This window comes from Prionailurus viverrinus, chromosome B2 (assembly GCF_022837055.1).
Source record: "Prionailurus viverrinus isolate Anna chromosome B2, UM_Priviv_1.0, whole genome shotgun sequence".
Classification (NCBI taxonomy): domain Eukaryota; kingdom Metazoa; phylum Chordata; class Mammalia; order Carnivora; family Felidae; genus Prionailurus; species Prionailurus viverrinus.
Window position 1 is genome coordinate 72114334 of NC_062565.1, and position 14864 is coordinate 72129197.

A 14864-nucleotide genomic window follows, 5' to 3' on the forward strand; every position below is an offset into this window, starting at 1 on the left:
AAGGAATATGAGGATTAAATGTGATAATACATATAAAGCATTAGACATAGTGCCTGGAACTTAGTAAGCATCCAATAAATGTTTGCTATTATTAGTAGACAGTAAAACAGTATTTGTTGGATGAATAGGAAGCTTATACTGCCTTAGGAAAAAGTCGCTCGTGTAGGAAGGTGAAAGGTCCCAGCTTGATTAGGTCCCAGCTCCATTACTTTCCAGCTGTTTTGCTGGCGTTTTTTTAAGAATTTAGCTTTTCAAAAAAAATGTTAATTGGGTTTTGAGAAAGAGAGAGAGAGCACAAGCGGGAGAGGAGGACAGAGGATCGAAGTGGGCTCTTCACTGACATCAGTGAGCCGGATGTGGGGCTCAAACTCACAAACCACAAGATCATGACCTGAGTCAAAGTCATATGTTCAACTGCTGAGCCACCCAGGTGATCCCAAGCTGCGTAGTTTTAAGTCTGTTTCTTCATCATATAATGATTAAATAATACCTACCTTATAGGGATGCTATGAACATTAAATAAGGTGTATAAAACACATACTACAGCATTTTACAAGTCCATAAGGGTCTTATTCTAGAAGCTCAATAAATAGCAGTAAGTTTCACTATGTGCAGATGACATCTAAATCCATGGTTGAAATATATATATATATAAATACATATACACACATATGTATGTGTGTATATATATATATATATATATATATATACACACACACACATATTTATATATACTTATGTATATATTTGACCCTCGAACATCATGGGTTTAAACCACATGAGTCCACTTCAATTTGCAAGTTATTTTCAATAAATACAGTACAGAACTGTAAATGTATTTTCCTTATGATCTTCTTAATAACATTTCTTTTCTCTAACTTTCTTTATAATTAAGAATACAATATATAATACATATAACACAAAGTACATTAATCAACTATGTTATGGTGAGGTTTCTGGTCAATAGTAGGCTATAAGAAGTTAAGTTTTTGGGGAATCAAAGGTTACACATGGATTTTTGACTGTGCAGGGGGCAGCATTTCTTAACCCCTGAATTATTTAAGAGTCAGTTGTGTATTTTTCCCCCAGAGCTCTTAATTGCCTCAAATCCCCCCACCTTTTGGTATTGTTTCCCTTTCCCTACAAACTGGCTCTTATGAATATGTCTTCATATATATGTATTTGATACGAAAGAATGATGCCTCACACCCTGGAAGCCAAGATAAAATGCAGCTAAGTGGTTTCCTTCTTGCTGCATTTTTACATTTTGCTTGACTTCTCAGAAAAGTAGTCATAAAACTTCCTCCCTGTGCTAATCTGGAAGTTCAAAGTCCAAACATCCCCCTTAGTGCCACTAATGATCTTAAGGATTTAAGGAAACTGAAATGGTATTTCCTTTTAGCAAAAAAACAAAACAAAACAAACAAAAACACTGAAAATACCATTGAAGTGTGTGTATGTTTTAATGGGAACTGTGACCATAATCTTCTCTTGCTAACAGTTCTATATGCTGAATATCCAATGGGTAATTTACTGTTGGTCCTGAATTTATTTCTTTTCACTAATTACCAATAGTTTCACATTCTTAGACTGTGAAATTTAGCAAACATTTTCATAATTCACTTTGAATATATTTTTTTATTTTTAAAGAGAGCACGTGTGGTAGAGGAAGAGAGAATCCCAAGCAGGCTCCATGCCTGGACCTGCCTCCTGCCTCCTGCCTGCCCCCCCACCCCCGCCATCCCACCATGACATCACAAGCTGAGCCAAAAGCAAGAGTTGGATGCTCAACCAACTGAGCCACCCAGAAGCCCCTGAATATACTTTTTTATAGTTCTAGCCACTCCACCATATAGAAGTCAACTTTATCTTCTCAGGCTAAATACTTATGTTGTTTATATTTTACATATATATAATTTAAATATATAAATCTATATAAATATCAGTTTTTAGTTTAATCTCATACAACAGCCTTACAGTACTTTTGAGTATTTCAGATGTTTTTCTTTAGATTGCCTCTGGCAGTATTACAACTTTGTTCAGATTTAGTATTCTAAGTAGTGACAGTACATAGATAAGATAGATAGCACTATAAGATCAAGTAAAGTAGGTCAGAGGTTTGATTATTGCTTTCCTGCTTGGCTAGTGTGATGGGAGACAAGAGCACTAGGCTAAGAGACAAAACATCCTATTAACACCCATTTTCGCTACAGCGTTCATCCACAAGTGATTTAACTTCTATGACTCTCAGAGACTTCTAAACATATGAAAATAATAATGCCTACCAGTCCCATCTTCCAAGGTTGTAAAGTTCTTGCTAAAATTGTAAAATAAAATACAAAGGCAAGGTTGTCTTTCTCGTTATTTGCTACTTTCTAGCCATTTGGGTACTGCTCTTTAGGCAACACCTATGCATTCCCTTTATAAAGCCATTTTATTGTAAGCTGAAAAAATAAAACAATAAAAACATAAAGAATAAAATAGATATTTATTTATTTAAAAAAAAATTTTTTACGTGTATTTATTTTTGAGACAGAGAGCATGAACGGGGGAGGGTCAGAGAAAGAGGGAGACACAGAATCTGAAACAGGCTCTGGGCTCTGAGCTGTCAGCACAGAGCCTGATGCGGGGCTCGAACTCATGGACTGCGAGATCATGACCTGAGCCGAAGTCGGTCACCCAACCGACTGAGCCACCCAGGCGCCCCGAATAAAATAGATATTTAGTTTAACAACAAAATGAATTTATGTGAGGAGAGCAGAGAAATTGCAATTTTGAACATGCAAACCATGGTGAACCACAGGAAAGTCCTAAGAACAAAGGAGGAGAGCATCCTTTTTTTTTTTTTAATTTGTTTTTTCTAACGTTTATTTATTATCGAGAGACAGAGAGACACAGAGCATGAGCAGGGGAGGGGCCAAGAGATGGAGAGACACAGAATCCAAAGCAGGCTCCAGGTTCCAAGCTGTCAGCAAGAGCCCGACGCGGGGCTCGAACTCACAAACTGCAAGCTCATGACCTGAGCCGAAATCGGACTGAGCCAGCCAGGCGCCCCGAGAGCATCCTTTTAATAGAGGGGAGAAAACAAGTTGGTAGAGGTTGTTAAGAATGGTCCATGGGAAGAGGGTGAGAGTTCAGGGCTGTGGCAACTTCTCATTGGCTGGGTTGCTGCTGGCCAAGGAGAAAATCTTCCTCCTGCTAGGGTATTAAAGTAAGCCTCTTCTTGTCTGTGGGAGTATATAAAGTAGGCTGTGACAAATAGTACATGCCTGAGAGTTCTCCCTTCACGACTTCCCAATTCCATTTTTAATGAGGTTTTCCTTTACACATTTTCACAGAATCAACTGTTGTACCACTGAACACTGAAGAAAGATCATTTCTACAGGTGCTATATTAATTTTATAATATATGAATTTTTTTTAATTGTGGTGAAAACACATAACAAAATTGACTTAATCATTTTTAAGTGTACAGTTTAATGATATTAAGTATATTCACAGTGTTGTACAACCAATCTCCAGAACTTTATCATCTTGCAAAACTGAAACTCTCTACCTATTAAACAACTCCCCATCTTTCCCTCCACGTAGGCCATGGCAATCAACACTGTACTTTCTGTTTCTATGAATTAGACCACTTCAGAGAGCTTATATAAGTGGAATCATCAATATTTGTTTTTGTGACTGGCTTTTTTCACTTAGCATAATGTCTTCAGGGCTCACCCTTTTATAGCATACATCGGATCTCCTTCTCTTTTAAGGCTAAATAACATTCTCTTGTATGTACACACTACATTTTGTTTATCCATTCATTCACCAATGGACATCTTCTACCTCTTGGCTATTGTGAATAATGCTGCCATGAACATAGGTGTGCAAAACTATATGAACTTCTTTAACAATACATATCTGTGCCTTAGTTTTTGTTTAATAAATAAAAATGAAAAGAAAGCTTATTCCTTTGAATGCTCCAGTTCAAAATCACAATGCCTATCTGTGATTACACCTAACAGTGAGTAACTGATTCCTTCAGTGGATTAATGCATTTGCCTTTCAAATTCCCAGATTTGTAGTCTAATTTAAATGTAATCAAAATATATTGACAGGTATTTAAAAATGACAATATTCCATGGGAAAAAATGACAAAATTAAGAGTTTTTAAAATTCACATTTGGTTAAGGACATATTTACAACAAAATTATTTAATTTTTTGTTTACCCCATATACTAAGACCTACATATTTGTAGCAATTTTACAAAAATTTTAAGCCATACTTTCAAATTTTAGAAATGCTCATAAAGTGCCTATAACTGAAAATCTTTGGTAACGACATATGATAAAATTTTGCATTTTCTGTAGGAAAGAATGTAAAGTAAGATTAAGTTTAGACTATTTAAGCCATCACTTTAGGAGCTATTATGAGAATTCAATAAAGTGGCCTTAAGAGATGATACTGTTTCAACCATCTCATGGTACAGGTAGAAATATGAAACACAAGGAATCATGAACTTGCCCCAAACCACATAACAAGCCATCCTCAGAAGTCATATATTACATAATAAATGTAACGCATAATTGTATATATTGTATATAATGTACAATAAACTAATTATTTAATGTTATTGCTATTAGCTTTGACAGTATAGGCAACTCTTGATTATTTAAGAAATATCTAGATGATTAAATAGGTACAGTATAATGGCAACAAACAGTGCTATGTCAAAGCAGGTACTTAAATATCTGTATCCCTTCGTTTTTCTATTCCTTTAACTACTTCTTATGGAGCAGATAAGTAAAAAAGATTAAATATGAATCTATTGTTATTTTTACTATCTTAGCAACACTAATAACAGGTTTGTTGGAAAAGATTAAAATTATTGCATAGAGTAAGGTTTTTAAATTACCGATCAATGTATGTTTATAGGAAATTGCTTGACCTATTTAAAGAATTTTTTTTAATTGCATATATATCCAGAATTTAAGAGCTGGGTGAGACCTAAGAGATGACCTGATTCAACTCTCTCAATTTACCGATGAAAAAAGTTGAGATTGGAAAGAGGGACCTGTCCAAAGTCTCCCAACTAATTAGTGAGACTCAAGCATTGGTCATCTAAATCCCAGTCCAGTCCACGCTGCCCTCCTCACTTCCACATTCATCATGATACTTCCACATAGACAGGAAGAAAGAATTACATCTGATTTCAGATCTCTCAAAAGTAACAGTTTTGTGCTAATAAATGATTTAATGGTTTGATTCCTTCACTAAATTTAGTCAACATGAATTGAATATGGCTAATTTATGATAAAGGTCATTAAAAAAACTTTATATAATTTACTGTGGCACCAAACATTATTAGTATTTAGCAACAGAATATATCACTATTTGAAAATATGCTAGATTAAGGGGGTCATCTCTTGACACATATCAAATCAACAAATACAAGGATACTCCCTAGTGTTGGGGAGAAAAATACAAAGAGGTGAAAGGGTAAATAATAATGAAGGTTAAGATGGTTCAAGAAAATAGAGTTACAGAAGGAATGGCACAAGGAAATGCATGAGCAATTGCTAACAGGAATGGGATCAGATGAAGGAATGAACTGCTCTAAGGGTACCAAGGCCAAGAAAGGCCTTGTGAAAGAGGGCAATTGAGCTGGGTTCTACTGCAGTGCTCCTGGAGAGGTAGAGAGGAGAAAGGGCAGCAAAGGCAAAGAGAACAGTGTACTGAGAAACAAAGACAGACATGGGCATGATTTACTCAAGAGGGAGTTATCCAAGTTGGCTAGAGCTACAGGTCTATGGGTAAGGAAATACTACAGGCTGACGAGGCTGAAAAGGAAACTTGGAAATCTGGTTTCGAAAGTCCATTGTATTTCCTCCCTTCTCTTTTCTAAAAGTCAAAACTCTGGTGAGTTTTAAAAATATATTAGAATTCATTCTCATTCTAAGGGAAAATAAAACAATAGCACCTTGATTTTTTTTATTTTAAAAAAATTTTTTTTAACATTTATTTATTTTTGAGACAGAGAGAGACAGAGCATGAACGGGGGAGGGGCAGAGAGAGAGGGAGACACAGAATCGGAAGCAGGCTCCGGGCTCCGAGCCATCAGCCCAGAGCCCGACGAGGGCTCGAACTCACAGACCACGAGATCGTGACCTGGGTTGAAGTCGAAAGCTTAACTGACTGAACCCCCCGGGTGCCCTAGTGCCTTGATTTTTAAAAGGAAAAATGTCCAAATCATGAAAAGGAAAAAAGAGCCATCTAAAGTGAGAAAAGAGTCTGCTCTGTTATAGAATCCTTCTCTATGTGCTTGTATGTCTAATTTGAAATAATAAATGACTCAATAAATCCAAAATAATACTTAGGTTAGTAATATTAAATCACTCACTAATGACATTATCATACGACTTGAAAAAAAATCTAACAAATTCAATTTTAAAAGGATAACCAACTTTTTTGTGGCTCACAGAAGCACTGTCTGACAAAATTACCTATGGAATTCATAAAACCTCATCTTCCTAAGCCAAAAAATCTAACTGTATAAAACTGTCCCGACACCAGTTTTAGAATTTGCATTGTTTTACCCTCCTATAATTTCATCTGTGATTGGATGTTCTGCTATGAGGCTGTTGGGGAATGGATAAGAGTAGCAGACATTAAAGTCTAAGAGTCTACCACCAAAACAAGAACCAAAACAAAAAAATCCTAAAATGGTGTGGACCTTTTAGAGGCTTCAGGGAGGTTATGAGAGAGAAGGATAACTCTAGGACCTCACTGAAAACACTAGCTAAGGGAGATCTCATGTTAGGAGCTGGTGATGTCCCACCTATTTATCTTTTTTTTTTTTTTTAATTTTTTTTTTCAACGTTTATTTATTTTTGGGACAGAGAGAGACAGAGCATGAACGGGGGAGGGGCAGAGAGAGAGGGAGACACAGAATCGGAAACAGGCTCCAGGCTCTGAGCCATCAGCCCAGAGCCCGACGCGGGGCTCGAACTCACGGACCGCGAGATCGTGACCTGGCTGAAGTCGGAAGCTTAACCGACTGCGCCACCCAGGCGCCCCCCACCTATTTATCTTTAATTAGCTGCCTGGAATTTAGAATGTCTTTTCTCAAAGAAACATCAAAAATGGTAACGAGGCTTCCAGGCTAGGCCAAACAAACAAACAAAATATACTTTAGACAATAACAAAGATTAAAGACTATACATTAACTGTGACAAATAATAAAACTAATATAAATATATTGTAACATGTTTAAAACACATGCTAGCATGTGGGCCTAGCACCCCCAGGGACAGACCTTTTACCCCAGCTTATATGAGCTGAGTTAAATGTCCCCTCTCACACACCCCCAGTTTCAGCAAATCAGGATGACTCACTGACCCTAAAACACATTCTCAGTTCCATGAATTTTTAGTCTTTGAAGCCCTTCTCCTTAGTCTACCTATACAAATACTCTCTGACAATATTCACATCAACTCCACATGGTGACAGCTGAAATATTCTAAAAATAGGGCTTGTATATTCTTCTTACAACTCAAGACCATACTGCAGGTAAAAGAAGTAAAGATAAGAATAGTGAAGAAGGACTTTTCTGACTTTCCTAGGCACCAGCTAGGCCTAATTCTGGCAGATCACAGAATCACAGATCATGCCTTCAAAGGACCCTTTGGATTCCCAAGGTGGAATAGCCATGACTTCATAAGCTGCATGGGTGCAGTGACCAAGTGTCCTCATTCTTTCTCCAGAGCCCAGAACTATGCCTACACATGGTAAGGAGAAAAGAATAAGTCATTATACAAGCCTTGCTTCCAAATTTCATCGTCATCTTACAAGAGTCCTCCTTCCTCCTGTACCACTCCTCTTCTCCCTTCTGCCCCGCCAAAAATAAGCAGGCCCTTTATGCTCTAAGTTTAACTCCCAAGTAAACACAAATTTTGGGTCAAAATATGGGCTACTATTATCTGTAAACAGAGAGCAATGCCAACCACCTCCACTCCCCGCCCCCCTCTCCACCACTACCAATACATACTCCATGAACAATGGCTGTTTAAAAACATGCTGCCAAAAAGAAATATGGCAGTTCAGGAGACAGCTGGCCTTATTGCAGGCATGCTGGCTATTAACTCTGCAGGATATTTCTATGCTAAATTCAGTTACACAAAAGGCTACTAATAAGCATTTATTTTAATAAACAAATACAATAGATATTATAGATAATTTGGGTATTTATAAGTGGGAGAATACTAAGATTCACCAGGTTTAAAATTTTACATACAACTTTGATTTTATATACTTTGAGCCTAGTATCCCAGTCCTAATAATTTTAATGTACTCATAAAGTAAAAGAACAGAAGGAAAAAAAGTTCAATAACATCAGAATACCTACTCCCATGCCACCAACTAGTATAAAGTTCTACAGCAGTCTATACTTTCCTGTGTAATATACACTGAGATTAACTCATTGTTCAAAATCTCTAAAAATATAATATAGGGAAGTAGAGAATTATTTTTGTTGTTTTTCCTAAAGTACAGCTTTTTCAAAGTTTCAATACTAACGTATAAAGTGTTAACAGCTGGGGCTCCTGGGTGGCTCAGTTGGTTGAGCATCAGACTTCAGCTTAGGTCATGATCTCACAGCTCATGAGTTTGAGCCCCGCATCGGGCTCCCTCTCTTTCTGTCCCTAACCCACTCACATTCTGTCTCTGTCTCTCTCAAAAATAAACAAACATTAAGAAAAATCTTCAGTGCTAAGAATTATAGTAAAAGTAACATTATCTGTGTTAATACTCTATGGGTCATATTCTGTATTTGCTAGACATGTGCCTTTGAAAACCCCAGTTTTTATACATTGCTTTGAGCATCACTGTATGTTTTATTAAATAGTACCATTTGATATAATAGCACAAAATGATATTTTTCCAGAAACCATTTGCCCTAGGGCAAAGATCTCTTGCATCACCAAATATACTCTACAAATCTGTAACTATTCTTGTTATGACAGTCCAAAGCAGATACACTCATTTACACTTAGGTAGAAACTTCAGTGGAGAGAAATATTTAATGGACTAATAAAACGGAGATAGAAGCATGTAACTACAGTCTGGGAATGACAGCACTCAAGGGCACAGAGCCTAGTTCGTATCTTGCTCTCTGAATAATCTGTGTCCTTTCATCACTCACCTCTATTTCTCAAGACCATCTTTTCTCTCCACCCATTTTTATTTCTCCCTCTTTCCAAACATCTGACTCATCAACTTTTATTCAGCTTCATCTAATAAGCTACTCTTCTACTTTGAAACTCCTTCACTCAGATTTTCATGAAATTATAGCAAGAGGAGATCCTTGTGGAGAGCAGTGTGAAGTTGTGAAAGAAAGGTAGCATGGAGAGCACAGGATAGGGGGTGAAAGGAAATGGGACACCATGGGGTTCAGGTCTGTCCTGCCTGCATCTAAAAAAATATTTCTCCTCACAGCAGAAAGGCAGAACAAACTATATCCCACTAAGCCTCTAAGTTGGTTTAAGAAATACCATCTACCTAGCTCATTACAGAAAGCAAGGAAGCAGTCTCAGGTTTCGTAAGTGGATAGCCGGGGCATGGGTGAATACCTTCCCTCTAACTTGCTAGTGAGAGGTCACTTGTGTTCCAGTGGCTACTCTCACTTCTCAGACGTGGTCTACAATATTATCTTATATGCCCTTCACAGGCTAGTAGCAAGTTTTCACATGAGGCAACTGCACAAAATTTCCTATCTTTTTCATATTTTTTTACAGCAGCATCATTAGGAAGGAATTAACCAACACAAAAAGGTGTATTCTACCTTTGCACTCAGTTTTTGTTTCTGAGACTCGAGAAGTAAGAAAGCTCTGAGATAGGAAGGGAATAATAGACAGGAATGAGAACTTCTGGGTGTGGCTCTGGCTGAATTGAGATTGGAGGACTTTGACGATGTCTGTACTCTAAAGTATGCAAAGTACAATTATCTGCCAAAGCTGATGTTCAGCTCTGCACAATTGTGTAATGGGAAACCCTGATGCAATGCTTAAATAACCAAAATCAGAGATGAAGGGAAGGGTACATCTTTCCCAGCTCTGGTAGGTACAGGGTAACCTCAGTGTAACAGCACATAGAAGATTTAAAGAAAGACTCCATTAAAAACTGCCTTTTAACCATTTCCAACTGGAAGGGCTAATTAAAACAGCTTATTTACCAGTGCCAAACATGAGATTCCTAGCTGAAGAGGTTAAAGCCACATCAATGTCGAAGAATCATTTTGTCTCACACAGAAATAATTCCAGCACACATTTTTCTCTACAAAATGTATCCCACATACTGTACTGTAATCACGCTGTGACCACGGTTCCATTTACTTTGACAACAAATACAAAACTACAGGAATATATTTTCATTTCTAGGGATAGGAGGCAGAGTCATAATGTGTAAGGTTACTCTCCTCCACTGCTAGAGATGCAGTGCCACACTGCAAAAGGACTAGAAAATTATAAATCATAAGATCATTTCTAAAATCCTGTTAGGCTAATTTTTTTGTAATTTCAAAAACTTTTAAATGCTTTAAAACCAAAAGCAACTGAAGCAAATTAAGAAAATCAATGGCAAAATGTAAAAATAACATAATAGCCCAACTGCTCCCACTAGAAGAGCTGCATAAATCCACCAATAGACGATCCCTGTCAAACTACAACCGCTAAGGGGAAAAAGTTTGCTAATTTAAGAAAATTGTATACATGCAGGCTTCTGGGACGACCTCTAGGTGCTGCTGTAGAGAGACCCCCTTCCTAAAGACTTATTTCTTTCCGGGTATTTTAGCCGCCCCCCCCCACCCCCCCCCGCCGACTGCACTGCACTGCGCAAAGCCATTATAGACAATCACTTCAAACATATTTGCTGCTGAAAAAGCCTCAGAAACTAACATCCTGCAAGGTTCAAGAGGACAAACAATGGCTTTTTACTTTTTGTTCCAAATTATAGTATAGATGGATGAGTTAGACTAAACATTAGCAGGTTTAGCAGATTGTGTCAATGCAACCAGGAGGCCGAAGAGACGCAAAAAAAGACAGCTACCACTGAAGCCCTCCTCCTTCCCCCAGCCATCTCTACAAAAGGACTATTATTAGTAAATGTTAAAACCAATCCTGTGCATAAGTTAAAACTGTCAGACGAGACTGGGAGATGTGGGAGTACAGGGTGGAGTGGTTCCTGCGACGAGCTCTTAGCAGCCCAGGCTCCATCTGATATGTCAGCCCCAGCATCCGAGAAGCTGACGAGAGATGGAAGCTCAGAGGAAAACCCTGCGAGCGTCGCGGGGGGAGGGGGAGGCCTTAACGTTCGGATCAGATTAACCAGTGCCAGACCGCGGTCCCCGCGCCCCGCATCTCCTCTGATCCGCAGCATCCCAAAAGCCGCAGGGAGCGAGGGACTGCAGGGCCGGGGGCCGGTGTCTCTCGCAGGGCCGGACGAAGACGGGGCAGCCAGCTGCTTTACCTGTGATGGACCAGGTCCAGCGGTAGAACTCCACGGTGTCGTTCAACGCCGTGGACACCACGTTGAGGACACTGCCCGGCTCCGAGTCCAAGAGCCCCATCGCGGCTGTAAGCGGGCGCCGGCGGCAGCGGGAGGAGAAAGCGGAGACACCGCGGGCGGGTTGACCCCGAAGGCGACGGCCGACGGAGTGAGAGGCAGCCGGGGACCCCTCTAACGGCTGCGGCCCAGCTGCGTCTTCTCCTCCTCCTCGGGGCGCCGCGGAGGTAGGGATGCGGCGGCTGCGCCGACTAGCCGGGCGGAGGAGAAGGTACCGTCCAGGTTCCCAGGAGAAAGAGGAGGAGGAGATCCCGCCGTGAGCTCCAGGCGCTGCACCAGTCTGCCGCCTCGCGCCGCCGCCGCTCCAATCCCATCGGCCCGAGTCACGTGGCCGCGCGTGGGGCGGAGGGGCCGCCGCCCCTCCTCCCGCCCGCGCTGCTGGGACTCTTGCGCAGGGATGCTGCGGTCGTGGGGTGGCGAGAGCCAGGGCCGCGCAGGCGCGCGCCGCCCCGCACCTCCCGCCGTGCGGGAGCAAGACACCTGGGCCCTTCTGAGCTGTCTGTCTTCCCACCGCCCAACCCGCGAGTCTCCCTAAGGCTCCTTCTCAGTCTCGGTCGTCAGGAGGAGGGTACGCCGCCTTCCCACGGGTGACCTCGCTTCCTCCCCGATACATCTTAGGAAACAAGACAGGGAAGAATGGGCGTTTTGTGAGCAAGGATGAGGTAGGCGAGGTGCTTTGGTCCTTACCTGTCATTCACTTCTATTTCCTTTAGGTTCGGTGTTTTCACCCCTACTAGCACATGCCTGTCCTGACAAGAGAAATGCACAAGTTATCCCTCTAAGTTAGTGAAGTGATATTTGTCTTCCAAGCTACACAGATGGAGATTGGACTTTGGGGTCTACTCACTAACCAATTTACAAATAATTTGAATGAATGCTTGCATCTGTTTTGTAGACTCTTTTATTATACCTGGAATAATCAAAGCAATATAATTGTGTTAAATAAGGTCATTATGGCTTCAGACAAGAGGGAGGATGGAGAGAGCCCTTACTGTTAGAGAAGTCCTCTTGGACCTGAAGAAGTTGAGGTGAATGTAAAAGGATAATTGCTCAGGAGACAAAGGACAATCTAGGGGAAAGAGGAAAATACTAATTTTTTATTTTAAAAGTTGTTTAGATGGTAAGGTGGGAGCCACCAGTATAATATACCCCTGAAAAGTAGCAAGTATAATCTACATACAGTTCTTAATTTGATAGTTTCTGACGTCAACAAGACCTTTGAGAATAAACTTCTCACCTACTTGTTACTTAAACATGTCACCTACTTTTTGTTTAACCTTTTCTCCAGTTGTTGGTTTAGGATGCTCCATTTAAACCACTGAGTCAAGTGTGTGATTGCTTCTGCTCTTTGGCACTGTTAAAATAATAGGAATACTGTTTTTTAGCATATTTGGATAATTTATTTGTTTTCCAGTTGATTTGGTTATATATTCTTTGACTTTATCTTGGCAACATCCTAGAGGATAAGAATTATTTTTAGTTCCTCATTGAGGACCTAACCCAGTGCTATAAATAATAACTAATGAATATTTATGATGATGTCAACATTATAACATACTTATTTCAGAACATAAAGACTATTGTAAGTGGCAGGAGATTTAGGGAGAGAAGAGGTAATTAAATGTAATCGATTTATAATATCAAGCAATCACAGTCTTCTTTAATGCTGTATTCTTGAAATTAACCAAATAAAATGTAATTTATCAAATATATTTACCAGATTAAAGTTTTTGGATTGAAATTATGGTTTCTCAAGTCTCAACCCCAAAGTTATGTGTATCATACAGAATTTAGTAGATATCTATATACACACAGTCAAGCTGTAATACCTGAAGAGTAGATAAAGATCAGTGATCTACTCTATGTACTTTGATGATCTAGTGAAGTTCAGATTAGTTTGACCTTCACCTAGAAAATTGATTACTACTTCTATACAGTGAAATCCTGGATACTTTTTATGGAGAACAGATCCCCATCCTCACCCACATTCACACACACAAAACTTCATTCAGCATCTTAGTTGTTTAATGCAGTGTGAACTTGTTATGACAGCTTCAAGTATTTTTCTAGCCTCTCTGTAGTAGAGGCCAATTTAAGCCCCTCTATTCACTAGGGGGCGCCTGTCACATACGAGAAAATCCTAGACAAGTGATGACAAAAAGTCAGGAGTGGCACTTACACTTCCTTCACAGTACCAAGAAGAGTAGTATGTTTATTTGCATTTATGAGCTGTCTAATCATACAGCAAGAAAAGTACCCTAGAACTTACCCACTCTGGAGCTCCATTACCCAGTATAGAGACTAATAGTCCAGTACATACTCAATTCGCAAAGGGAAGGAGACCTCATTCACCTAGAGTGACAACCATCTAACCAAGATCTTGGTGGCATTGTGACAAAACAAAATCAAATATATGCATCCATAGTATCTGCAAAATTTTGAGGCCTATAGTTATTTGTTGTGGATTGAATACAAATAAGATATAGTTATCTACAAAACATTGAGAGGGGATATGATTGTCATAAAAATTGATTTTATATAAAATAGCAAAATATTTTAACATTTCTTACAGCCCATGTAGAGTTAACAACATAAATCAAGCTGTCCATTTTTTCCCTAGTGTTTCTGCCTTTCCACATTGTCAATATCATTAGCAACGTGTGCTTTCAAAAAAAAAAAAAGTGAACCTAGGAATCTGTTGAATCAGGAGTGAAAGCATGTAGTTTGATGAAGAATCGTAGAAAGGCCTTAAATGTTACGTAAGTAAATTGTAGATAATACTTACAGAAAATGGAGAAAATCCTTGGTAATAAAGTTGACCCTTGAAAACAGGTTTGAACTATGTGGGTCTACTTATACATGGATTTTTTCTCATAAGAATCTAGAAAAAAATTTTGGAGATTTGCAACAATATGAAAAACTCACAGATGAACCACATAATCTAGAAATATCAAAAAAATAAAATTAGGTATGTCATGAATGTGTACAATATATGTAGATACTAATCTATTTTATCATTTGCTATCATAAAATATAGCAAATCTATTATAAAAAGTTAAAACTTATCAAAACTTACCCACACAAACATTTATAGACCATAAAAGGCACGATTCACAGTTGAGAGAAATGTAAACAAGTGTAAAGATACAATACTAAGTCATAGCCGCATGAAATTAACTGTAGTACATACTGTACTATTGTGATAATTTCATAGCCCCTTCCTGTTATTGTGGTGAGCTCAAGTGTTGCCAGTATCCACT

General features: G+C 39.0%; 1 protein-coding gene across 1 annotated transcript in view; it reads right to left on the reverse strand.

The window, feature by feature from the left end:
- The window catches only part of ELOVL4 (ELOVL fatty acid elongase 4), a 31766-nt gene extending 19887 nt beyond the window's left edge, over positions 1 to 11879 (reverse strand). The window contains exon 1 of the mRNA XM_047859366.1: positions 11509 to 11879. Coding sequence (XP_047715322.1) covers positions 11509 to 11608 — 100 coding nt within the window. The 5' untranslated portion in view covers positions 11609 to 11879. The remainder of the gene's footprint in view (positions 1 to 11508) is intronic.
- Between the last annotated feature and the right edge of the window lie 2985 nt (positions 11880 to 14864).